This window comes from Larimichthys crocea, chromosome X, assembly GCF_000972845.2.
Source record: "Larimichthys crocea isolate SSNF chromosome X, L_crocea_2.0, whole genome shotgun sequence".
Classification (NCBI taxonomy): Eukaryota; Metazoa; Chordata; class Actinopteri; family Sciaenidae; genus Larimichthys; species Larimichthys crocea.
This window is the reverse complement of record NC_040020.1, coordinates 2953012-2976360: the sequence shown is the minus strand read 5'-3', so window position 1 is coordinate 2976360 and position 23349 is coordinate 2953012. Positions and strand designations below refer to the sequence as shown.

At 39.9% G+C, this 23349-nt stretch overlaps 2 protein-coding genes across 7 annotated transcripts; one reads left to right on the top strand and one right to left on the bottom strand.

The window, feature by feature from the left end:
* Window positions 1–392: 392 nt before the first annotated feature.
* primpol (primase and polymerase (DNA-directed)) lies at window positions 393–7412 on the top strand. Of its 4 annotated transcripts, none has more exons than XM_027282405.1 (15): window positions 393–488; window positions 1189–1462; window positions 1549–1643; window positions 1730–1868; window positions 1999–2146; window positions 2243–2312; window positions 2410–2540; window positions 2623–2785; window positions 2869–2966; window positions 3085–3171; window positions 3820–3928; window positions 4019–4095; window positions 4212–4258; window positions 4392–4618; window positions 7279–7412. In XM_027282405.1, exons 2-14 carry the CDS (start codon window positions 1289–1291, stop codon window positions 4614–4616), a joined length of 1563 nt encoding a protein of 520 aa, XP_027138206.1. In that variant the 5' UTR covers window positions 393–488; window positions 1189–1288; the 3' UTR covers window positions 4617–4618; window positions 7279–7412. The 4 variants fall into 4 exon arrangements, with proteins under 4 accessions (XP_027138206.1, XP_027138205.1, XP_027138208.1 ...); XM_027282404.1 differs by having other exon boundaries at window positions 409–488; window positions 1174–1462; XM_019271478.2 differs by lacking the exon at window positions 393–488 and adding an exon at window positions 512–547 and having other exon boundaries at window positions 1174–1462.
* On the bottom strand, window positions 5023–22610 carry acsl1a (acyl-CoA synthetase long chain family member 1a). Of its 3 annotated transcripts, none has more exons than XM_027282402.1 (21): window positions 22512–22610; window positions 13230–13445; window positions 12751–12865; window positions 12599–12663; window positions 12412–12513; window positions 11697–11796; window positions 11410–11585; window positions 11225–11257; window positions 11006–11057; window positions 10843–10916; window positions 9903–9980; window positions 9311–9445; window positions 9066–9200; window positions 8686–8781; window positions 8513–8585; window positions 8333–8421; window positions 7669–7785; window positions 7410–7553; window positions 7220–7321; window positions 7060–7131; window positions 5023–6743 (listed from the first exon to the last, which is right to left on the bottom strand). In XM_027282402.1, exons 2-21 carry the CDS (start codon window positions 13425–13427, stop codon window positions 6603–6605), a joined length of 2097 nt encoding a protein of 698 aa, XP_027138203.1. In that variant the 5' UTR covers window positions 13428–13445; window positions 22512–22610; the 3' UTR covers window positions 5023–6602. The 3 variants fall into 3 exon arrangements, with proteins under 3 accessions (XP_027138203.1, XP_019127021.1, XP_019127019.1); XM_019271476.2 differs by lacking the exon at window positions 9903–9980 and adding an exon at window positions 9758–9835; XM_019271474.2 differs by lacking the exons at window positions 9903–9980; window positions 22512–22610 and adding exons at window positions 9758–9835; window positions 15698–15824.
* Between the last annotated feature and the right edge of the window lie 739 nt (window positions 22611–23349).

Here is a 23349-nt window from a genome sequence, read left to right as displayed (position 1 = left end):
TTCAAACAACACTTTATACCAATCTTCCTCTGTCCATTTCTAAAATGTAAACACACATTAAAATGTTGTTTACATCAGTGGTAATAATTAAAACTTACTTATTTAATTTTTATTATTATTATTAGTTATTTGGTGCTAATACCATTCTTACTCTGTATATTCTATGTGTGTATATATAATATATATATATATACACATATACATATACATACATACATACATACATACATACATACATACATACATATACATACATATACATACACATATATATGTGTGTATATATATGTGTATGTATATATATATATACACACACATTACATCCATATACAAAAATAAAAGTCAAAGGCTTTTATTTTTTAAAGATGTGGCCGGAAGTCCTCATTTGTAACCGGAAACAGTAGATGTTTCCGCGCCAAAAAAGAAAAACAAGGAAGTGTCTCTCAGGTTTTCGTGACATGTGACTGCATAACAACAACATCTGTACGGTGAGTTCAGTGAAGACACTTCATAAAGATAAAGTTAAAGTTGAACTAGTTAAGTCACCGTAAGTACATCTTACTTTACTCCTGTCTCACTCTTGTGGGAAAATACACTTTTAAACCTACTTTGAATGCACAATTATGTTTTTTATGCATATTTTAACATAATAGCTTTTTTATTACCAGCTCCTCATGCCCGATATCGATAAGATAACCAATAATTTCACATTTGCGTGTTTATAACCTGCAGTTTATGCACTTTGAGTAAGAATGATGTAATATTTCATAGCTCTGGTGATCACTAGTGTTGATACAAGAAAAACACAGAACAGTTCTGACTCTGGAAATTTATTTATTTATTTTTTCATTAAAAAACAATGTAGAAAATAAAAACATTGGATGAGATGGTGTGTCTAAACATAAAACCAAACATTTTGCAACAGAAATAAATGTTATTATTGCTAAATGGTCAGCTATAAATGCTGTATCTCGACTATTATTTATTGCCACCCCTCATAATAAAAGCTGAAACTGCAATACATACTTTATATATTCCGCTACAGGTAAACCAAGTAAGTACAAGTACTGCATTATTTTAATGTTGTAGCTGGTTGAATGCTTGCCAGTGTACTTTATATGGTGTTGGGGTGTTTTAATAATCTATCCATAAGAATCTGTTCTGTTTCTGAAGTGACCTTGTCTCCAGGGCTCTGCGCTGACCTGTGACGCTGCTTTTGGTGGAAGTCGAATGATGAACAAGTTGTCCTGCGGGTGCAATTAAAAAGTTGCATTGAAGCACAAAGAAGATGAAGAAGTGGGGAGACCGACTGAAGAAGGTTGAGCAGCTCGCTCAGTCGTTCCACCTCAATCCTCTGGCATCGCCATACAAACCTCGACTGTGGCCGTGCCAGCCTTCCTCCGTCTGGAAGCTCTTCCCTCGTCAAAGCATGGCTATCGGCTTCGCTCAGAGCTGCAGAGAGGTGACACGAGACCCGACTGGATGCTGGAATATCTCGTCAGTCTGTGTCTTTTTAGATTTGACATTTGTTGCTTTTGCGTTCCCTAGGCTGTGCATGTTTTTGCACTTGAAAAAGAAAAGGCAGGCCTGGGTCAAAGGATCTACCTGGTTACGAGTTACAGTGAGCTGTGGCATTACTACAGGTAAATATCAGCTCTTCATAGCAAAACGTGTGTGATACAGTATGATGATGTGCAGTGATGGTGATTTGTCTCTTGATTTCTTTCAGGACTTACACACAGTCCTTGATGCACTGCTATGAGGTGATACCAGAGGGCGCTGTTTGTAAACTTTACTTTGACTTGGAGTTCCACAAGCCCTCCAACAGAGGAGCCGATGGGAAAACTATGGTGTCTTCACTTATCCAGGTGGGTTACGTTTCCCTTCTTTAGTGACAGTCTGCTTGAATGTAGTGACCAAGCCAACGCACATGAAACCAACCAGCAAACCAGGAAACGCATACATATTTACCTGTTTTGTGTTTTTGTGTGTTGACAGTATGTTTGCGACAAGCTGCTGGAAGTTTACGGGATTAAATGCACCTCAAAAAACGTCCTCAACCTTGACTCCAGCACAGAAGAGAAGTTCAGTCGGCATCTCATCTTCAATCTCCAAAATGCAGCTTTCAAAGACAACATACACGTGGGTATGTTCCATGTTGTATGGAGGCAACAAATACTGTTTTTTTTAAATATATTTTAATCCAAATGTAACGTGACTTCATTTGTTCTGTTTCTTTTAGGAAGGTTTATCCATGAAATTCTTCAACCCATCCTGAGCACATCCAAAAGTGTTGGGATGGCAGAGACACGGTTTGTTTTTCAGACTTGTGAACATAAATATTTTAAAATCTCTCCTGTCATCACTTTGTTTAATTTTTCACAATTGTGTACTGACAACATTTCTTAGGGGGGAGGCAGCAAAAGCAGGTGAAATGTCTGAGAGTCCACAGACCAAGAGGCGCAAACAGGAAGACGCAGACCTCAGGTTTCTGCAGGTGAAAAAAAAGGATGGCCAAGACAGTCTCTTTGTTGATCTTGGTAAGAGCCTTTTTTTTCTTTTGTAAACCTTGACGTCATGTACCTATGAATATATATTTATGATTACAATTTACAAAAACAGGTGTTTACACCAAGAACAGAAATTTCCGTCTTTACAAGTCATCAAAAGTCGGAAAGAACGCTGCATTCACGGTGGCAGACGACAACGAGTTTACTGCCAAACCTGAGAAGGGAATTTCTGCAGAGGAAAGTGTATTCTTGGCTTCCTTAGTCTGTAATTTGAGGTAGATTAAACATATTTAACTCCATTTTCTATACACTGAAAGTGTTACCATCAGCATTAGAGCTTATTTCTGTGTGTCATTAGTTTCACAGGTCAGAGGATTCTTACATGGGACGTCCCAGAAACGAAAGAAGCCAAAACCTCGAGGCCTCACTGCCAGCAGGGATCAGCCACAAACACAGGTAACACTGAACTGACAACAGAGACTTCTCTCTTTATTGCATATCGATATTTTACCTTGATAGCTTTCAACGTCATTTTTTATTTACAATGTATGTATTTAACTTTCCGTCATGGCAGAGACACTTTCTGGTTGCCTGTTGTCCCCTCATCAAGAAGTGGACAACTTTGTATTAACGCTGGTTGAAAAGGATGGAATACGTGGAAGTAAGTGTCGGTTACAAAATATACTTTTGCAAAAGGACGTGTCGCTATCATAACTTGTCTAGGGCCGCAACTAATTATCATTTACTTTTAGAGATTAATCTGTGCAGAATCATTTGGTTTAAAATCTGTCAGAAAAAGGTTAAAATACCTGTCACGAATTTGTAAACACCAAACTTCAGGTGTTCAGTCCAAAGATAATTATTTCAGAGTGATATAAAAAACAGGGAACAGAAGTATGATTTGGCTTGGAGGATGAAGTTTGTGGTGCTGATGAATTGAATTGTTTTATACTAACAAGTGTTTTTGTCCATAAAATACTTGTTACATATTTAATTCATTTAATTCAATACATACTTGTTTAACTTAAACTGGTGTATTGTAACAAAAATAATTTCCCCTTGGGATTATTAAAGTATTTCTGATTTCTGAATCACCACCATCTACATTCTCCATACTGTATAACACCTCTATGAAACAGTTTCATCAAAACTGAACATACATGTAGGATTTATTGCAGGACTGTTGTATTAAATTGCTTTTTTTTTTAGCTTGATGTACCTAATAAGTGGGCCACTGAATGGCTGTCAAAAATATTAGTAGTATTTTACGTTGCTGTGAACATTTGGTCTGTTACGTTTACTCCAACAGGCATCAGACGATGGAACTACTTTGCTTCTGAGCAACTTCTTGTCTACGACATTGCAAAATACCGCTGGTGTGAGAACGTCAAAAGGTTTCATAAAAGCAACAACATCATGTGCGTGCAGTATGTTTCGTGGTTTTATCAAGTTCTTCACATGCTTTGTTTGTCGGCCCTTCTGATTTTGGTTTCATCCGCCTCTTGCAGGATCGTCGTGGATCTCAAAGAAGAAGCGTGGTACCAGAAGTGTCATGATCCTGAATGCAGGAACTTCAGGTCCTCAAGTATGTCGAGACCGCAAGAGCTGTCATATTGACTCTTTCTATTTGAAACAGCTCATCTGTCTGTGGGCTAATAAAATTCACAATAGTGTCTGAGATAAACCTTTCTAATGTTACAGGTTACCCACTGCCCCAGGAGATCTGCGTCAGCTACATCATGACGCTGGTTTGTGTGCTTCACTTTTAACTAGCATCCCGACAAAGTAAACACAGGAAATCCTGTATGTCATCTTTTAATGCTCAGACATGGTGTTCATCACAACATAGCAGCAACGATCGTGTCTTCTGTCCACTGACAGGATGATGAAGACCAGGCTTACTTAATGGACGATGCTGGCAACATTGAACCCAGCCAGGCTCCAGCACAGAGCAGAGCGCGTCCAGGGGAGGATTCTGTTGATGCGTGGGGAGACGGACAGGATGACCAGGACTACTTAGAGAGTCTGGACGACTTTGAGCAAAACAACGAGGAGATTCCTGATCGGCTTCTGCTCACGTGCATGGCGGATTTTGATTCCAAGTAACGGTGAGGTTTTGAAGTGTTGCACTCGCTGTATAGCATCAAATATACTCGTAAAGCTTCATAAGCAGTGTACTAACATGTAATAAATGGTTTATAACACTATAACTTCAAGTTTTGCAACCCTAACAACTCCTCCTGTGAACACCCAGACACTCTGAGGTAATAATGTAAAAATGTCTTTCTGTCCTTTATAGCTTCCTGTAACTACGTAGTGTTATAAACCATTTATTAATGTTTACATAGTGTTTGAGTGATAAATATGGAAACCAGAAGTGTTGCCATTATACATGGATTAATGCACTTTATTTACAATTACAACAATCTGTTTGTAAAAATCGTGGATGCCCTTTTTAGGGACCATTGAAATATATTTCTCATTTTAAAAAGAGGCAAACTACATAACACAGTTTTGGAGAAAAGTATTTATTTGGTACAGTTAACAAATAAAGCTACTGTACTTGCTACAGCACAAAACTGCACATCATTACAATATTAAAAAGAAAAAAGAACATGGCTTAAAGCTGTCAAGGAAGCCTAGACATGATTAGATGCAAGTAATGATCATAATTCAGTCAAATCATCATTAAAATCATACTTTGTGTCAAACAGCTGAAATGCTTCTGTGGTTTCACTGAAAAGTAAATGTGAAATGCTGAAATTAATTAATTGGAATTAATTTAGAAAAACCGGCTTCCCTAAATGATCCGTGATGCCAGTGCTCCAAACGTTTACCCTGAAGTCGTGCGCGTTAATGACGACATGCAGCTTCATCCTGCGACGCCGAAATTTGAAAATCCAATAGTAACGTGAAATAATTTACATGCAGTGTTTTAAAAAGGCACAGAAAGTCTGTCAAGCAACAAGATTCCCAAATAGGCTAACAACTTAAATTGTGCACTAAAACAGGTTTATCAGTCCTTTAGCCTGCAGCATTGATAAACATGGGAATGCAGGGAATTACAACTACAGAGTATCAGGCACGATAGTCTGCATACAAATACACTTTTCAGCACTATTTACAGGTTTAATGATTACATTAAATATCAACTTAAATAGATCGCCAAGCATTAAATAGCCCGGTATATAAATATTTAATATGTCACTGCCGTAAAAGCAAGTTGATTTCTTTTTTCTGTGGCTCCCAAGAATAAAAAAAGAGAAATGTTTATTTAGGTGTATCTGGACATGAAGTAAACGGACTAAATGTCACTTAAGGCATGAGCAAGTCACACTTCTCCTTTGTGTGTTACCGCTTTTACTCATGGATTATTCAGCGATGGCTTTTAAGGCTTCTCCACAAAAATGATCCTCATCAGAAAATTCAAAGTCGACTCATTTTGTCAGTCAGAATCTTTAGCGGTGTCATTGTATACAAAGCAGTGCAGGAGGAACAGCATGGCAGGCTAAAGTGTTTATTAAAGTGTAGAAGGCCGATAGAAATGGACAGTGTGACGCTCCAGTGATTGCTAAATTGTCTAAACCAGATTAGACATTAGTACAAACACCTCCACTGCGATTCACTCTTCGGCTGACATCGTTGCCAGCAGCCTAGCAGTAGACTCGCTCTGTGGTGCTCTGGGATTTTATACCTGAACTATGAGCAGGACACACTCTTTTTTTTTTTTTTACTTTCTCTGAAATCTGATCATAGATGACAGATAGGCATTAAAACATGAGGTAGGCTAAGACGTAACACTTGGTTTGGTGTGGCACTGAACTGAAGAAAGAAAAGAATAAATCAAATCTTATTGAACGGTCAAAATCCAATTTAAACTGACAAAATGAGGTACAGCCCTTGTGTAATTAGATAGGAGACAATACATATTTCAAACTGATTCATTATTCAGTTTGTTTGAATCCCCAGAAATTGTTAAAACTGTCACTCGTGGAAAAAAAATCAACTGAAATCCCCCCTCGGTTATTTATTTGGTTCTGGCTGTGTGCTCTAATGATTGTCACCTTCCCTACAGTACTCCTCGATCCCAGTTTACATCTTAATTTTGGCATACAGTTCATCGATGTGCTCTCTGAAGCGTTGCCGGAGCTCGGCCCTCTTGGCCTTCAGGGTGGGCGTCAGCAGGCCGTTCTGGACAGAGAACATCTCCGGATGTAATGTGATGTCTCTCACCTGCAGAGAAAGAAGAGCGAGTGACGTTTATTTTCTGTAATCGATTAATCAGCTGATTATTTTCACTCTGAAGAAAAAAAAGCAAAACATTCTTACAATTTATCAGATGTAACTGGACTTTAAACAACATATCTGATATTAAAATAGTTTATTTACTGAGTTATATGAAATTGACAAATCATTTCAGCTCCACCTTAAGAGAAAAAATTTGTTTTAATCAAATATGTTACTGTATTTAAAGAAGTTTCTGTTACCAGATAAAATGCAACAAAAAAGCTGAACTTTTAAGGATGAAGTCAAACATGGCAACACTCACCTGCTCAAAAGACTTGAGTCCTGCTTCTTTGCCCAACCTCAGTAGGTCCTGCAGAATAGTGTCTTTCACCTCCTACAAAAACAGTCAGAAAATTGTGAGCGTGCACAGCAGGTGGCGCTGTTTGTTTAATAATGTGTTTGGGCTGCTGACTACATCTCACCTTGCTTTTGCACAGTTCAGAGTACGATCCTTCAATCCCTTTTTTCTTGATCCAAATAGGTAAAAAGTCCGGATCGGGTACGACTATCCCGACCAGGCATGCCTGGAAAAATACAACAAGGATTAACAGGAAGATCAGCGCCAAACTAGAAACTGTACTGTGTATTATGAAGGATATATGAATTAGTTACCTGTAAGCTGTCACCGTGAACAAATATCTGGGCCACTGGATCACTGAGATTATATACGGTTTCTATTTTCTCGGGGGCGATGTATTCTCCTTGTGCCAGCTTGAAAATGTGCTTCTTTCTGTCGGTGATCTTTAGGGTGCCGTTCTGCAACAAACCAGCAGAGAAAACCTTAAAATTAAAGGTTGCATCTGATGCTATTCCACCAGACTTAATGCATCAACCACTTCAACAATAGTGCCCTTCGGCCTGTTCCTCTTACAGGGAGCCATTTCCCAATGTCTCCTGTGTGCAACCATCCATCCTGGTCGATGGCCTCTGCCGTTTTTTCAGGATCTTTCAGGTATCCCAGGAAAACGTTTGGTCCTTTGACACACACCTGGGAGCGAGAGAGAGATGATATGCTAGTGGCTTTAGGGATTGTAGTGTCGGTCAGTCTACTACAGTCACTTAGTTCAGACGAACACAACAACTGTTGGATGGATTTCCTTTAGATTTTCTAGACATTCAAGGTGCTCAGAGTCTTTGGCGATCTTCTGACTTTTCATTTGGTTTTTTTAAACATGTATATATGTTTGCGACCAAATACCTGCACAACTAAAGACACGGCCACCAGTTGTTTTAGAAAAAGCTACACAGGCCGTGTCACTATAATGAAGGAATACTGTATGTCGCCACTGTACGGCTCTTTAAATATGCTTTCAGTAGTTCTTAGTATTGAGACGTGTTTTATCCGACTGTTTGTACGACAAACTTTGTTAATAGAATAAATTCACTGTTGGTTTTGATCTCTGTAATAAGTTAAAGTAATACTTAATGCCGTTAAGTGATTCTACAAAGTCTTGTTTTTGAATTCAGTGTAAATAAATACATTTTACGACCCCACTGTGTTTATGTGTTTGATTATTACTGAAGCCTCTCCTCACCTCTCCCTCTCCATTGGCAGCCAGGTAGTTCATTTCTGGCACATCCGCCAGTTTGACAGCGTTGCAGGGCAGAGGAGGTCCGACGTGACCTGGAGCCACAAAAGTCACAGTTCAGTTTCATAATTCAAAGAAAAAATTGCACCAGAACAAACAAGAGCAACAGTTTGTGGAGGTTTTTACCTGCTGTCCAGTCACCGGGCAAGGACATGGTGCACCCAGCTGTACATTCAGTCTGACCGTACCCTTCATAAAACTGTGGAGTGGGGCATGTTTTTTTATTTATTTTTTAGTCAAAGTCATAGACACAAAACAATCAGCTATTATATATAAATATGCGTGTGGCTTTGTCTTACCTGACAGCCGAGTGCGGCTCGTAGGAAGGTCAGGATGGTTGGAGACACCGGAGCTGCTCCTGTGATCATAAGTCTGACACGACCGCCCAGACTCGCCTGCGAAGTGTGAAACAAACAGGAAGACGCTGAAACACTGGTCATTGTTTGTTAGACATCATAAAACTCTGTTGAAATTACTGTGAGGAACTTGTGACTGGTGTTTTATCTTTCATTCAGGCAGGTGTTTGCATGACGTGACAGATGCTGTCATTAAAATATCAAACATAAAATCTGAAAGTACAATGTGTCTTTATCATTCTGTGAAGATACCAGAGGACCAAGCCTCGTTATTTTAAGTTAAAGTTGCAGAGTTGAACAAAAACAGAGCATGCCATGTTTACCTGTACTTTTCTGAAGATGAGTTTGTCCCACATGCTGTCTCTTCTGACTACACCACTTTTAAGATCGGCCTCCTTCCTCCTGAAAGCAAAATCGAGCAGCCATTTCTTCAGCGGCGTGTTGGCTTGACTAAATACCTGTGTGAGAATCGAGACACGTGAATTTCAGTCAGAGGAGAAAGTTCCTGAAAAATGTAACGCGCTAATAGTGAATCGGTTTAACATAACTACAAAAACTTATATCTGACCTTATCGAACATGCGGTTGAGGAGACGTGGGACCACGGGGAAGATTGTTGGCCGCAGCGTTTTCAAATCATCCATCAAAAGTCGAATGTCGCCTTGGAAATAACCGATTCGAGCTCCGTGCGTGAGGACGACACACTGATGGAAAGGGATTCATGTTTGTGTTAACTCACTGAAATTAAATCTGTGGCATATTTTCAAGCATTTAATACTCCACCCTAAAGCTGAAGAAGTTAAGTTAGAAGTAAATCATGTAAACGCACCACAAAGCCTAAATATTGTTAATGAAAGCAAGTAGCAGAGCACTGATGCGATCAATATTGTCAAACCTCCCACATGATCTTGTCTCAAACAATAATGTAATGTGACTTGTGGTCAATAATTCTGACAGTAGTCCTAAACTCAACTTTAACATAATAAATAAAGAATTTCATGAAGTGCAACACGAACCTGTACAACCCTCTCGAACATGTGAGCTAGTGGGAGATAGGATATATGAATGTCATGGAGGCTCAGCATGCAGTTTATCTGTGGAGGACACACAAAAACAAAAACACATGCGTGTTTGCACGTCAAGCATGTTACTGTACTGTACCTCCACTACCCTCTCAAACATGTGAGCCAAAGGGAGGAAAGAGATGAGCACATCTTTACTGTTGGGTTTCAGTGTGCCCTGGGTGACGACATACACAGAAGAGGAAGGGGAAGGGGAAGGGGAAGGATACAGGAGGACGACAGACAGGCAAGATGGACAGGAAGAGATAAAAGAGGTCACAGAGGGCAGACCTGAGTCAGACAGATTTTAGATTTTAAGAAAAGACGTGACGTGTCGGTGGACAAAGTTGATTTTCTTTTAATTTGACATGTTAAATATCAGATTCACACTGGATCAAAGCATTATATCACTGAAATTAAAGCTGTTTTGAATACATTGGTACCGACTCAGTGACAAACTGGACCAAAAATAAATAAATAAAAATACTATATTATGACTGTCTCGTATGTGTGTTTAAAGAATCATGAAACATCTGAAAATCCTAACCTATTATTGGGAAAGTACTTCGTCCGATTTGGAAAACTTTAGATTTTGGATTTAACCTGAGCTCGGTCAGTATTTTAAGTGCCGTAAAGAAAATTATAAAATTCCACTGTGGACATTAATGAGTACAAGCACTAAAAGTCACATGTTTATTTAACAGAGACCTGGAACTTTGTGAAAAGTAAAAAAAAATAATAATAAGTAAAAAAAGTTCTGGTAAGTCGTCCTCTTAGTCTGTGTGACCACAATAACCTCCAAGTTAGGGGAAGTTGTTGCAGAGGTCTGAAATCTGGGGCAAAAAAGCTAAACACTTGCTGATGCTTGCAAAGTTTATTGCTGTGAGAAAGAAAGAAAGAAAGAAAGAAAGAAAGAAGCATCCACCTTTAAAACAAGCAGACATGAATTAAACAGATTATTAAACAATGTAATTTATCTTAGGATTTAATACACTGAATAATAAAAATTTCACATTTTCCAAGTGTGGCTGTTTGTTTACCTCTGTTATTTTAATGAACGCTGCAGTGTTGGAGATTACATTTCCGTGAGTTAACATGGCACCTTTTGGGTCTCCTGAAAGAAAAAAAATGATGATCATGATTAGACATGAGGTAAAAAAACATTAACTTACAGCTTAAAGTTGGAACAAGTTGTGTAATTACCTGTGGTTCCAGATGTAAAGCAGATCAGTGCGAGGTCCTCTGGTTTAGGGGGCTGTAATCAGATCACAGATCTAAACTAATGCACAAGAAGCCTGAAATAATATTGCATTAGAAATGTGCAAGATGCTAGATCTTAGTCCCTCTCAGACTTAATGCTGATTAATTAGTGATTTAGTAAGAATGAAGAGCGTTTTGTCAATCTGTTCTGTTACAACTTACCACTGGTTTCTTGAGGTTGGCTTTACCCAAGGCCTGGAAAAAATACAAAACATATAGTGACATGCTGATAATACAGACAAACACGGCCTCGGGTTTTATAACTGAACTAAACAGTGTAACTCGAAAAGCAACAACAGGAGCCACAGATCATTTTCCTGAACAAAGTCACAAGATGTCATTCTCACCTCAAACTCCTTCAAACTCAGAATCTCAACGCCGCACTCCTTTGCTCGGGCCGCCAGTTCATCGTCAAACGCTTCTATGAGCACAATCGTCTTTATCGTTCGCCCTTTTCCGCTGACACAGTCCAGAATCATCCGAGCCTTTTCGGGTATGTCACAGATCACCGTGGAGATGGCAGCTGAAAAACAGACGGCACCGAATTATCCACTCGGCTTGTGTCTGTTGTCGGCGTCCTTGATCTAGAACGCTGGTGTGTGGTTAGTGTTTCGAAGGTGCCCTTCTGTGTTACCTTTGTCAATAACGTAACCGATGGCCTCTGTGCCAAGTGTGTCATATAATGGAACAGCCACCAAGGAGTATGTGTAACAGGCCAGCTCTGATATGGTCCACTGAGAGACAGAAAACATATCGTCAGTCATGGAAAAAATGTACAACACAATGCAATGATGATAATACAGCTTCAACAGGACCCAATGCCAACTTCAAAACAGTCTATATACTACAGAAGAGTATTGCGTTTATTCACTTGATCTGTTTTTCTGAATTAGCGACACAGCTCCAGCAGGCTGTCAATCCTCATGAGCCAAACCCAAATCACATAACCAGCCTCCAGCATGTTCCAGTGGACTCAGGCAGGAATCTCAGCCTAAATCCCTAACACTGACTCTACAGCCTCCAGTGAGCTCCATCAGGAGCCTTAGCCTAATGGCTCATGTCCAAGGCTGAGGACCTGGCTGTCCTCCCGTGTCCACGGGGACACTGGAAGTCACAGCTGCAGGGTGTGCCTAGATGTGGGTGAGAGATGTGACCCGCAGCCAAGAATTGAGATTTTTTAAGGGATTGAGGGAGTAGCAAACAATCACAAGGAAGTGATTTCAGATACAGCTGTAGTCTACATCTAAATACAGTTTTTCTTACATTACAATGTGGCAAACAGACTATAGGCAGGGCTACACTAACAGTACGGCAACAGTGTCACAAAGGGCGATGAGGGTTTGTTGTACCTCTGGTCTGTTCTGGGAAAAGATGCCAATGTATTTGTCTCCTGTGTGAGCGTGTCCTCTGTGGACGAGTGCAGAGCCGATGTGCTCCGCTCTATCTGCCACCTGTGCAAGACAAAAACCAAAAGTTGTTTTCTTCATAAACCACGTTACCGTTGTGCATCGGATTGGTCTGTGATCCACGTCTCACCTCTCTGTAGGACTGCCACTCGTACGGCTGGTTTGGTTTCCTCGATCCCAGACAAGGTCCATCATCTGTGAAAGAAAAATAAAGCTCACCTTTACCTGTGTTCGTGTGAGGAATTATAAAAAGACTTGAGTCTTCAGGGAGAACGCGCTCACTTGATACTCGGATTCCTCGTTGGAGCACCTCATACATCGTGCGTCCATCGCTGTAGTAGTGAGTCAATAGCTCTTCGCTGTCGTTTAGCGTCGACCTCCTTGCAAGCTCTCCATCCTAAAAGAAGAAGAAAAAAAGACAAACAAATCACTGATTTATGACTAGTACTGACCGAATCCTGCTTTAAGCCTCTCCAGCTGCTCTTCTTCTCACAGAAGGATGACCTGGATTTACCAAAATTTACTTTAAATGTGACTAAGAGGGAGGATGTTGTGAACTCCAGCTGTCTGTAAAGTTTCTGGCGAGGATCCCGAAAACATTCCTGCTGAATGAGCTCTGCTGTTTCGCTTTCTTTTGCATTCCAGTGGATGGATCACGCTTCAGTTATTCCTCTGACACACAGCATATCTTCTTTCTCTGTGTTGTAGGATCCCGATTGTATGAATTCATTTGAGAGAAGAAAGGGCAAGAGATCACTTACTGGTATTTCTACTGACTGCAGGCCGAGGTCACAGGGCGCTTTGAGGGCTTTTGGCCGGGAGGCGAACCAGTAGGTGGTGATGGCAGCGAAGGCGCCCATGCCCATGAGCGCATTGGTGGGAAAGCTGCGAACGTACTGCCGAAGATCATCCAGCTCGGGAATAATCCGCAGCTGTCTCAGGATCTCCTGAGCCTGCATGATTGTTCTGCACTGACCCTGCAGAAAAAAAAACACAGGAACATTTTTAGATTTGAAAACTCTTCAGAGTTTTGTTCTAACATAAGATAAACAGTACGGCTATAATCACTTCTTTCTTAATGGTCTAACAAGCTGTTCCTACAGACTTCCCCGAGGATGCGGTGATAGAGCAGGATGTAGTATTTTCATCTTTCTAATCAATGGGTCTCTTGTTTGAGATGTTTACACGGCAGCATGACAGCCCACTTCAACTGAGGAACAGTAGTCTCATTCAGAGCTGCAGGCCAATTTCTCTGTCTCTGTCAACATGTTCACAAATGCACGCAACAGTGAATAGATCCGATGTAACACAGAAAGGCGATCGTTAGGCAAAGGCATTGACGGGAGAGAAGGTATGAAAGCAGTGCTGCAATGACTAGACAGTTAACTGATTAGTTCATCTACAGAAAATAAAGCAGCAACTATTTTGATGATCGATTATAGTTTCTGTCAAATGTGACAGTTTCTAAAGATTATGTCCTAAATCACTGGTATTATCTCTTTGATTTCACTTCAAGCGACAGTGATGCAGTGATGTAATAAACAGCAGAAAACTAAAAATAAGGTTTCATGGATGGATTCACAGCGACTCAAAGCGTTCGGCTTTCCGTGTGATTCAGTGACGACCAATCTCGCAGCGTGACTATAATCGATTATTTCGCTCATGCAATATTAAGATCTGCCTCGAGATAATCAAGTGTTTAATAATGGAAATCTGTTTACATAAAAACATATGACACAGATTCATTAGTCTCTCCTGACCGCAGGAAGCTCTTAACACCGCCTCACCTCTGAGTCGCGTTTAAATGCTTTGATCTCGTACATTACAACTTATTTTCCTCTTTATTAGGTACATTTTGTACAATCTAACATAATCGACCTGCCTGTAGTGGTACTTGGAGAAATCGCTGAAATATTTTTGAAAAACATATTAATACTACATTTGGAATGAAAATAAACTATGAGGTTGCAAACTACTTAAAATGTGATGGCAAGACAGCAAACCGGGATAAAATGAATGGCTCAAAAACACAGAGGAGTGCACCTTTAACATCAAATTAGCCCCTGATCTTAAAACCCGATTCTGTTCAGGATTCAACAACCGTCAACAATGAATAATCTTCTTACAGTAGTTGTAAACCTGCCTCCTGTGTAAACCGTCTGTAGCTGAACAGGAACGGCCACGCTACTGTATTCTAACATCTGTCATAATTGTTGTACTTGGAGAGCTGAATATTTTCTGAAGTTTGAGTAACGCTGCTCTAACAGATACTCAAACAGTGCTGCTGAACAAGCCATGTTTTTTTTCTTCTTCTGCACTTCCACAAATGTTGTATACAAAAGAAAGATGTGTTATCCCACTCAACAGCTGTGCACTTGGAAACAAAAGACACAGGAAGGAAACAAGACTCCACACACACACACACATTATCACATCACAAGCCTCCGTGGAGTTTTGTGCACTGAACACTACACGACTTGTTTCTGAAGGGAAGTTGTGTCTGGATGTTTAAGGTATGAACTCACGCTCTTCAAAGTCCTCGATATACAGTATTTCCACTAACACGACAGTCAAAAGATCCGCCTGTGCCTTCTAATTACATGTGAATGTATAATGCAAGATGACCAGCGGCGAAAAAGACCGATTTAAGCTGAGCAGCTCATATATCCCACCAGGAATTATTTTTGGAAATGCATTAATAACTCACTGCTTTAACATTTAATGCTCATTTGTTATCAGGCTGGGCAGCGTTCTGTACGTCACGTTCAACTCATTTGACCTCTAGATTAGATGGTAGCAGCTCTGTGTGGACAAGTGAACAACCACCACAGAGGTGACAATTGACTTTTCACCTACTTCTATTATTATCACCGAGCCCGTGACATGGAACCAGTGCCAAGTGGGACAAAGTATTACCATATGTTTTTTTTTTCCTTTTATTGATTTCGAATGACAACTCAAAGTACAGTGAATTGTTCAATGTGCTGCAAAATCATAGATTTTCATATTTAGATATCAAAACAAAGATTACAGAAAAGTATTGATTCATTAAAAGCTGTAAAAATGTAATTAAAATCCTCCACTAAAGACTTACAGGTGTTACTATTACACCCCATGAAAGACCAGCAATGATTAAGTTGTATGCCTGAAACTTAAAAGCAGCTAAATGGATTTTTAGTTCAGCTTTGATTATGAATAAATCAAACAAATAATAAATCTCCATACTCACAGTCCCACGGTGTGTACTGTATATGAAGAAAGGCAGAGACTGTGTCCAGAGGCAGAGGAGGAGGTATAGTTATCTGAAAGGCCCTTTGCTGCAGCAGTTGCTATTAGAAGGACTGACCACTGACCTCTAATAGACCTCAGAGGTTCTCACAACTATGAATAGCAGGGACACGCCCCCTTTCAAACAGAAACACAGACGTGTGAGGAGCTGCTCGCCACTCACTGGAGGCCAACACGAGTAGCAGGTTGATTTTCAAACATAGCTACTGTCATGAGCTCAAACACAATAAATGTAGGAGTGGATTACAGCTGTACACAGAGTGAAGTGAGCGCTGATCTCAGTGATTTAAGCATTTTTCAGTAATGTTTATTCAAGGCCGAATATCTTATCACACCATATCTGGACACAGCGCGTACATATCTCGTGTTGCCGAGCATCCAATCTAGACGAAGTAGTCGAATGAAGAATTACACACTGATTACAAGACGGTCTTTGTATTCCACATAATAGATATGTTGACAGATTCCCATATTTTCATGCTGATATCTCAGAGCATGTGAGCACAACCACTGACACAAACACACACAAAGCTGTGTGCAGATTCCTCAGAGTCTAAGATGGGTAATAAGTGCCAGTTGATTAACACAGAGTTGTCACGATCTATTTCTCATATTAAACCGTGGGTGGAGTGCTTCACGCATATTGTACACATGCAGTTATACATTTTCTGCTGAGAGTAAAAAACAGCAAGCCTGAGAGCAGAGTAAAGTGTAATCAGCTGCAGCCGTGGCAAGGCAAAACACACGCATGTCAGCATGGAGTGTAGCAGAAACCTGTATTACAAGGCTGAAACGTAGCGGAGGGTCATATGAATAAAATCCTATTCTAAACCTTGTCATGGTATATGCAGTTTTATGTCATGATATCGACATATATAAACGGCTTTCCTGATATTATATGAATTTTAATGATAAAGTAACCAGAAAGTAATGCCAGTTTTGGTTGATTCAGCAAATTTAATACCTGACAAACCAACATACTACAAAATCAAATTTTAATCATATGGATAATAAGATGAGATATCAAGGCATAGATGCCACTATATTAACTGATATCTCATTGTATTAACTGGTATCACAGTATTTTTTGACAAATTAATCATCTAAGCGATTAATCAAATTACATATTCTTTACTTTATTTACATTATGCTGATATTTTTACATTATTTGGTCAATGAAATATAAAAAAAGAAAGAAGGAAGAAGCTGGAGCCTATGATTACTTACAAATACTGAAACTATTAAACAATATAAATATCAGAGGATTGTTTTTGTTGATCAACACCATCAAATTAGCAATTTTAATTAATTTTTGCTATTTTTTCCTGTTTTTCTTTTGTTTTTTTTTTCACCCTTTGATAGTTCAAACTATAGTAATATGGTTATATATGGTTGATTCGCAGCTCTTCCCTGCGAGTGCGTCAGATGTCATGGTGTCCCGCTTGGCTGAGAGCTGTCCAAGGCAAAGGTACTTCAACACTCCACCTCCCTCCCTCCCCACCACCGCCGCCACCACCTCTACTCTCCATACTTGGCCTGGGAAGATGACAAGCCAATGGCAGAGCCAGCTAGTCAGTCACCCCACACACACAAGACACTGGAAAAAAAAGGGCAGCTGGTTCATTTGACACAGAACAGAATATTAGGACTAGTTGGCAGCAGCTCGCAGCTCGAGAGCAGATTACAGCTGTAGTTTCGAAACAGTCGCCCTGAACCGCAGCCAGGAAGTTACAAAAAAAACACACATGCTTGGTCAGTCATACTTGATTTCCTCAGAAATGTTCCTCTTTGGGGAGACATCAAAAAAAAAAAAGAAAGAAGTTTTGTAACCAGAGCAGCTAGTTATCTTTCTGTGTCAGGTCAGACGATTTATGCTCATTACTACAACCTCATCTCTAGAGGATTACCACACGGAGCCTTTAAACAAACTTTACTTAATACCATTACGACAAGACGCTCGCTTACAAATCTCTGAAACGGCTTTCTCTCAGCTGCTACATGAATCTAAGTAGATTCACTGATATATGGGGGTGTAGGAAAAGGGAGTCATGAGTCATGTTGGAGGGTGGCATACGGAAAGCTTAACAGGCGTAGAAACTAACCAGTAAATGCAGATTTTTCTAGTTATGTTATTTTTTCTAGCTATAATATTTCCAATTCAGGCAAGGACTAAACTGGGCTTGGTTCTACTCGAAGTTTCTGCCTGTTAAAAGGAAGTTTTTCCTTGCTCTCTGTGGATAATATCGTAAAGGGTTCGCTCTATTTGGAAAGTGTTACAAGATAACTTATTACGAATTGGTGTTATAAAAATACAATTGAATTGTGTCATAATATAAAAATACGATATTCATAATGTAAAACTAACAAAATGAGAACCTGAGCTTTTAGTGGATGACAAAAATAAGTGTTAGTTGCCGACTTGATGCGATGCTTGCCAGCGATTGTAAAAGCAAGGTCAAGATTATGTGTTCACACTACGACTCCTTCCCCAGATGACAAACCCAGACACATTACAACACCCTGCTACAGTCTTTCAGATATTGGTAACTTGCGGACGACTTTCTGATGCGTTGGCAAAGATGCACATACATGGTTCACTATTGATCCCGTTCTAAAAACGGTAAACACTGACATGTGAAATCCATGTGTTATTGACTCATCTTTCAGTCCGGCTGCCGATACCTCATTGATAATTCAGCAGATTTACAAATAGTACAGCACGCAGAGAGGGAAGCAATCTGAATACAAGGAGTCAATATATTCTTGTGTAAGTCCTCTTATATGTAGGGTAACATGAGGGTGCTGCAGTGCGACCCACAGGCCACCGATTCTTGATTAGTAGGGCAGATCAGCAGCACTCTTGTAAAAGCGCAAACAGGAAGAGACAACCTAAACCTACTCAGCGCATGTACTGAATGTGGCAGGTCGGCTGACACGCTGCACCACACAGTCGCTGAGAAATATGGTGACGGCTGCTTGTAACCGCACAACTGCTGCAGCTCATGTGGCGACATCTGTGTCGACCCACTGCCGGACTCGTGTCCATCCTCCTCCAGTCACATTTAACCCTGATTTTTGGGCACAAAGGCTGACCTTGCACAAGACAAATAGGCTCAAGACCGCAGGTCCCGACCTCACTGATGAAATCGCACACTCCCAGTCACGTGGTCACATGGCAGAGAAAAATACGGGGAAGGGAGGGTGGAGGATGGGATTCGTGAAGTGGAACAAAGGTCATGCACCCGTCACCGGCGACCAGCACAGCATCAGAATACATGACCTCTACGCTGCAGGTCAGAAGGAAATATACAACAACGGTTGGGCAAATCTTCAAACTTAAAGATGCACTTTGGAGTCACAGTTTGTCACCAAATCACACTGTGTGTCAAGGTGTCAAACGCATTTCCTTCCAAAAGATTTGCAAAGATGCCAATCAGCAAAATGGTGTGAGACCATTACTGTGTAATACATCCTTGTGCATACATGAACAAACAGTGAGGACCCACTTAACAAACATTACTCCACAGTGCTACTAGTATTCAAAAAAACCTTTAATTTTAGTGATTTGCTGAATGAACTCTGTATGGTTCACTGCTACTTTTCCCACATTCATTTAAGTTGTAAAACTAGACTGTTACAGCTATTTGCATTACTTTCTTGATTAATAGTTCATAGTCATATAGCCTATAAAATGTAAGAAAATAAAACAAAAACAAGCCACAATCACAGTACCTCAAACTTGACAATATGTCATGACATATTATTGTTTATTTTGGCAGAGCAACAGTTCAAAAACCTCAAAATATTCAGTTTACTCTCAGATCAGACAAAGAAAATCTGAGGAGCAGCTGAAATTAGAAAAGAAAATCTGCCATTTTTTGCTTGAAAAATTACTTAAATAATGAATCACCTGTCAAATAATTGCTGATTATTATTCTGTTGATCACTTCATTGACTAATCGCTTTAGCTCAACAACGCACCTGTTACAGGTGTAGATATAGTCTATATAGAGCCACGCTAAATGAAAAGTAGAGGTATAAAGAGAGATATAAAGCCAGTTTTCCATCATCATACTCTGGGGTAAATTATTTTTAACTGCAAATTTTTCTACCAGAATGAGATGATTTATTTTAAAAGGATGATATTTTCCAAGAAGTTCCACTGGGAGGACGATTATATCCTCAGAAAAGTCATTCCTCTCTTTAAATCTCTGTTGCAGAAGCTGATAATTTGATGCCGTAGGGCCAGATGGTCAACTTGTTTCTCTCACATGATTCCTGTAAAATCTATTTAGTCTTCAGGAAAAAATTGACAGGATGACTTTTCTAAATCTTGCCCTGAGCTAAAATTCCTGATTTTAAAAGGCCTTTGTGTCAGAGCTGCTCTGGATTATTGTATAAACATCAGATAGTGCGTGCTTCATAACAGTCAGACATGCTGGTACTCTCAAATAACCAAAGCAGTGCAGTGACAGGGTGGTTGTCTCTCACATAAAAGCTTTAGTGTCTGTACTCAAGCTGCAAAAAACACATGATAGAGAGTGCACGGTTACTTTATTATCATCACGTTTGTGGTGTAAGTGCTCATGTGACCACACAGCAGAGCATTACCTAGTGTTCAAAAATGCTATTTAAAAAGGGAGGGAAAACGACAAACACCCCCTCGAGCTACATTCCTCAGATTCTTGTCAGAGGAAGTTTTCCTTAGCATGCACATGACGTCAGCGCCCAAGCACGCCCATGAACTGCATACCCTCCCCCAAAAAAGTGGACTATTATTCGGCACCAACACACCCAGGTTCTTCTTCCACGAGTGCCGGCACTTACAAGGAAATAAAGTAAGTGCTTCCACATGCGCTGCTGACTGATTTAGGAGTTCAGATATGATGTGATTCAGTATCTTTGACTTCATTTCAGAGCAGGGTGGATACAAAAAGGTGTCTGACCTGCAACTGAAAGTCACTTCCAGTCTGAGTTTCTGTTTTCTTGTTCTCCTCAGAGAGGAAATAACAGAAAACTGTCCAAACTTTGATCTGAATAACGTCTTGTCTCTCTCATGTACACAGTGAAGCTTGAAGGGACCACACCAGTGTGTGCACAAGTTGCAAGTCACTCTGTTTCCCCTCATATCCTCATTTATCTACTGCAAAGTCTCTAATACTTTGTCCACCCGACAGGACTCACTTTCTCAGTATCTTCTCAGAAACAAAGTTGTAATCATAAAAAATGATGCCAACAACATAAACCCAATAGGATCATCATCATTTGATGCTAGTCATCAAGTGAATGGCGTCCTGAATGTTTGTGTCTGCACTATGTAACTTTGTGCGACTGGTACGATCACCCACAAGAAGTACGTAACGCTTTACGGCTCTAAGTCACACACACCGCAAACTATTTCACTGATTTTGGTGAAACTGGATCATATTTTTATTGGAGAAAATGTTTTCTGGTTTTCCCTCTGTTGTCCTCCAGCTGCTGGTCAGTAAACTGCAGTCAAATGTAGCCGCTGTTATCTAATGTGAGCCCAGTTCGTTAGCCGGGCTCACTCGGACTGTGAGCTCAAAACACCAGGGGAGGGTTAAGTGTTGGTGTTTTTAAACCACCAAAGGATGCTGACGGGGAGTTGGAAGCCCGTGTCGTGCCAGAACCGGAGCTGAGCAAGCAGGGCAATATAAGCAAAATATTAGGATGTTGACAGAGGAAGCTGAGAAGAGAAAAGGAGAAAGCAAGAAGAAGAGTAATTTTGACTGACTTTTAGTCGTTGGCGAGAGCTTCGTTAAATAAAAAAGGCTAAAAGACAGACTCGCCGATCTTGCTGTTGGACTAGTTACCTAATATTTGCTGGCTGCTAACTTCTTCTGCTTTAAGAAAACACTGAAATGGAAACAGAATGGGGGGAAACACCTGTGACTCCTGTTTCACAGCTCTATAGTGTAGCACATAAACCCCCCTATATAAATTACATATGGTAAATATTTTGATTAAACCTTCTTTAAAAACATATTTAGGGACTCCTTACCACCAAACATGTTTGTATGTTTTATATATGTCCATGTCTGATATTCAAATTGGCTAAAAAAGCAGATTCATTTGAAAAGTCTACACTATGATACAGACTTGTTGTTGTTCACTGTGATGGTTTTTCACAAGTCAAACAAGTTTCTAGAGTTTGCAGATAGAGTTTCATATTGTAATCTATAGAAATGAATGCATGGAGCTGGTAACAACCTCGAGCTATAGGTCTCAGTGTGCTTTACTGACTTCCTCATGTAGCCCATGTGTGGTTAGGCATACCGGTTTGCCGGTGCCAGCAGACATGGAGGGGATGCAGAGACGCATGGTTTCTAATGCTGTTCCTCTTTCACATTTGGTCCAATCTTATCTTGTGCACTGACACAGTGTGCACACGCAAAGTAGGTTAGGCAGAGATTAGACAAAAAGTTTCTTAATTTCTCACACATGCTGCGTGTACATATATCTGATCATATCAGGCTTCACATAGGCGGGTTTCTCTGCGACACAGACGAGATAAAGACATGAATGTGGACTGAACATGCTGTCCATTATTATGAGACAGATAAACGGAGATAGGATGCAGAGACGCAGATCGTGCTTTATTTATAGGCGACAATAAGCGCAGAGCTTTTCTCCACCCTCCCCTGATGTTTTCATGAAACCTTCTGTAAATAACATGTGACGGACTCTAAATGTTTGAAAGCATTATGTGGATCTTTAACCGTGTTTCCACTGACCTGAGAGCGGCTGCAGATCCGGAGAGACCAGAACCTGATTCTTGAACGAGCAACAGCTGCAGGAGTGGTCCTCACTTTGTTCAGATGGTCCACCTCTCAGCCAATCAGGGGCGAGCACACATGTCGCTTTGGCTACAGTGAGAGAGGCGTGCTGTGATTGGTCAATAAAAGGAGAAGCGTTTAAGTAATCGAGTAACTGTGGAAATACTTAATTACAAGTAACAGTCCTGCAATCAAAACCTAATTTGAGCATTAATAGAAACATTTACTCAAAGTTAAAGTTCAGGGGTTTACTATTCAAAATGATGGTATGTAAATGATTTATTCTCTTTTGTTCCTTAAATATAAAAATGTATAAATGTATAAAATAAATCATCATGCATACTCAATTTATAGATGTTCTTCATAATATATGTACTGTGATATCCACCTACCAACCTGCTACATGCAGCATTTTTATTGTAACATCCTTTGCCCTCTGCACCATTGTCTTATTCTGTCTATAAGTGTGTTTACATATACTTATACTTAGATATAGATATACATACATATACATATTCTTATCTGCAAATAGTAGTTTAATGTTTACCGGTTGAGCTCCTTGTATTCAAGCTGTATTATGTCTATATCTGTGTCTGTACATTGAGAGCAATGTGTTCACACCATAGTCTATGATAGAGGAGTCAACGCGGTGTCGCTGATAACTAGTATATATATATGTTAAAATAATGAAATAGTGATATCATGTTGATAATATTATGTAAATAAACCAGCACCTCTTAAATTATTACTGTTACTTTCTGTTCACACACATATTGAGATAATATTGATTATCGTG